General features: G+C 51.6%; 1 protein-coding gene across 1 annotated transcript in view; it reads left to right on the top strand.

Moving 5' to 3' along the window:
- STX8 (syntaxin 8) overlaps positions 1-1,966 on the top strand; it is a 406,185-nt gene extending 404,219 nt beyond the window's left edge. Inside the window, exon 8 of the mRNA XM_011973154.1 lies at positions 1,794-1,966. Coding sequence (XP_011828544.1) covers positions 1,794-1,861 — 68 coding nt within the window. The 3' untranslated portion in view covers positions 1,862-1,966. The remainder of the gene's footprint in view (positions 1-1,793) is intronic.
- The last annotated feature ends 856 nt before the right edge of the window (positions 1,967-2,822 follow it).

Below are 2,822 nucleotides of genomic sequence, written 5' to 3'. Positions count from 1 at the left end.
ATAATAAAAATATATACTTACAGTAAGCATTAAAAAATAAGTAACTGACTCAGTTATTTCAATAATGCTGCCATTGAGTGCTCTCTCTCTCTATATATGTGTGTGTGTGTGTGTGTGTATATATATATATATATATGTATTTTGTTTTTGTGTTCTTGTTTTTGTTTTTTGAGACAGAGTCTCGCTGTGTCAAGCTCCGCCTCCCGGGTTCACGCCATTCTCCTGCCTCAGCCTCCTGAGTAGCTGGGACTACAGGTGCCTGCCACCATGCCCGGTTAATTTTTTGTATTTTTAGTAGAGATGGGGTTTCACTGTGTTAGCCAGGATGGTCTCAATCTCCTCACCTCGTGATCCGCCCACCTTGGCCTCCCAAAGTGCTGGGATTACAGGCATGAGCCACCGCACCTGGCCTATTTTTTAAATATATTTTTAGTAGAGATGGGGTTTCACCATGTTGGCCAGGCTGGTCTCGAACTCCTGACCTCAAATGATCCATCCGCCTCAGCCTCCCACAGTGCTGGGATTACAGGCGTGAGCCACCATACCCGGCCACTTGCCATACCTTTTTAAGTCTTCTCCATATTCAAAACCATGATAAAGTGCCTCCATGGGTTGAACTTAAGATTGATACGACCTGATCCACACTGAACCCTGAGGATCTGGGGAGGGGATTCAGGAAGTCTGTAAACTTGGACAGAAAAGCAAATTGCACTTTTATTTTCACAAATGGCTAATTGAAACGGCATTTCCTTTGCTCACGAACGTATGCCACAGACTACAGTAGTGTTGAGCAGTCCTGTTGGCCACGCAACCACGTGACCCTGCACACGTGGCTCTCCCTGTTACTTTCTGAAGCATTTTCATGGACCTCTCCTCCTCTGCTACCCACCTCCCTCGTGGGGCCTTGGCAGGTCAAGGACTCTTCAGTGAGCAAACTTTTCTTGAGTGCTTGCTTTGTAGTAGGCGCTCCCCATCTCTGTTACGCTGCACCTTGTCGCCGCTGGTACCTGGCGCGTGGTTAAGCACTCATTGTTAAATACTAGGCAAGCGAACACGGGAGACAGTGAGCTCATTGCACTAAGTGAAGGCTGTGTTCATTGGGGCCCACTTCATCAGCAGCAGGTGAAGGAACAGGCAATGGTCAGTCCAGGCGCACAACCCAGAGGAAGCAGGGCAGGGCTGGCAGGCAGAGCGGGACCCAGCGTGGGCTGGCGGGGAGGGCCCGTACTCTCCAGCCAAAAACGTCAGGAAATGAAACTAGCAAATACTAGCAGAAAAAGTGTGTATTAAAGCAAGCACCTCTATCTGTGAATATTTGTAGAAATGGGTGACTTAAGGATCTTAGACTCAAGAAGACAAGGTGAAGCCATGTGGAGAATGGAGAAATGGGTTCTAGAAGGTTCTCCTAAGCCCTTGGCCTTATCAATGCGTCATCAATGCATAATCTGATTGGGTAGCAAGGGTGACTGTCGTGAGCAGCTTCCGCCCTCCCCTGTGGTCCACGGTGTACACAGATGCTAGAGTTAGGGGCATAGCAGGCACCCCGTCCTGGCCTGAGCGCTGCCTGGGGAGGCCTGGCCACACCCAGGCCCCTGCCTTCTGCACTCACCATCCTGCAAAACCAGAGCTGTGTAGCAGCAGCGCCCCAGGCCGCCGACCACCCCTCTCCGCCTCGTACAAGCCGAAGGTTCAGAGGGAACTGCATCCCTCTGACTCTCTGCAGACACTCAGAATGTGTGAAGCTTTTCTGGCAGGAATCATTAAAAGTAGTATTTTCTGCTCCTCTTTTTCAGGGATGATCATGGTGATTTTACTGCTGCTCGTGGCTATCGTGGTGGTTGCGGTCTGGCCGACTAATTGATGGCAGTAAAGAGACCACCAGCTGTGACACCTGCCAATGACAGATACAAGCCCAGCACCCTTTTGGTACGCAAAACCTGCTCTCAATAAATTCCCCCAAAGCTCCGACCCCTTGTGCATTGCTTCAGTAAAGACTTAAAGCTCTGGCCGGGTGCGGTGGCTCACGCCTGTAATCCCAGCACTTTGGGAGGCCGAGGCGGGTGGATCACCTGAGGTCAGGAGTTCGAGACCAGCCTGACCAACATGGAGAAACCCCGTCTCTACTAAAGATACAAAAAAAAAAGTAGCTGGGCGTGGTGGCGGGCACTCGGGAGGGTGAGGCAGGAGAATTGCTTGAACCCAAGAGGTGGACCATTGCACTCCAGCCTGGGCACCAGAGCAATACTCCGTCTCAAAAAAGAAAAATAAAGCAAAGACTGAAAGCTCTGGAGAGCTGCCTAGAGCACTGGGCCCAGCGTGGCCCTTTGGGTTTTGACTTGGGTCATTTTGGTGCTGGCCAGAGGTCCCTTGGGGTCCCCTGCCTCATGGCGGCCAGTGGTTTCTGGCCACCCCGCAGTCCTCTGGGCATCCTGAGGCCACTGGATTTATAGACAGTTTGAAACCTTGACGTCCGGCCTGCTTGTGGAAGCCACATGTCTGTGCAGGAAATGGGTGTACATTCAAGGCCACGTGTGTCCAGGTAGTGGGGAAGGAGTGAGGTGGGGGCTGTGCAGAGGAGCCACACAGGCCTGTGTCTGAGTGTGGAACCACAACCCTGCCGCCCTGCCCCACCCGAGTCACCCCGCCAGGCTCAGCACTCCTCCTAGGGGTGCCAGCCGCCACTTCACAGAAATATTCCTTTGGGAACTGCCATTAGCCCCGGAAGCACATTCTTTTTCATTTCCTTGGTGACAATCAACTCTCATCTTCCAGGGCTGACACATCTTTATAAGCAGCCGGAATCAAGTCTGTGGAATAAGGCA

Source organism: Mandrillus leucophaeus, unplaced genomic scaffold (assembly GCF_000951045.1).
Source record: "Mandrillus leucophaeus isolate KB7577 unplaced genomic scaffold, Mleu.le_1.0 Scaffold135, whole genome shotgun sequence".
Taxonomy (NCBI): domain Eukaryota; kingdom Metazoa; phylum Chordata; class Mammalia; order Primates; family Cercopithecidae; genus Mandrillus; species Mandrillus leucophaeus.
The sequence above is the reverse complement of the archived record's forward strand: the minus strand, read 5'-3'. Positions and strand labels throughout refer to the sequence as shown.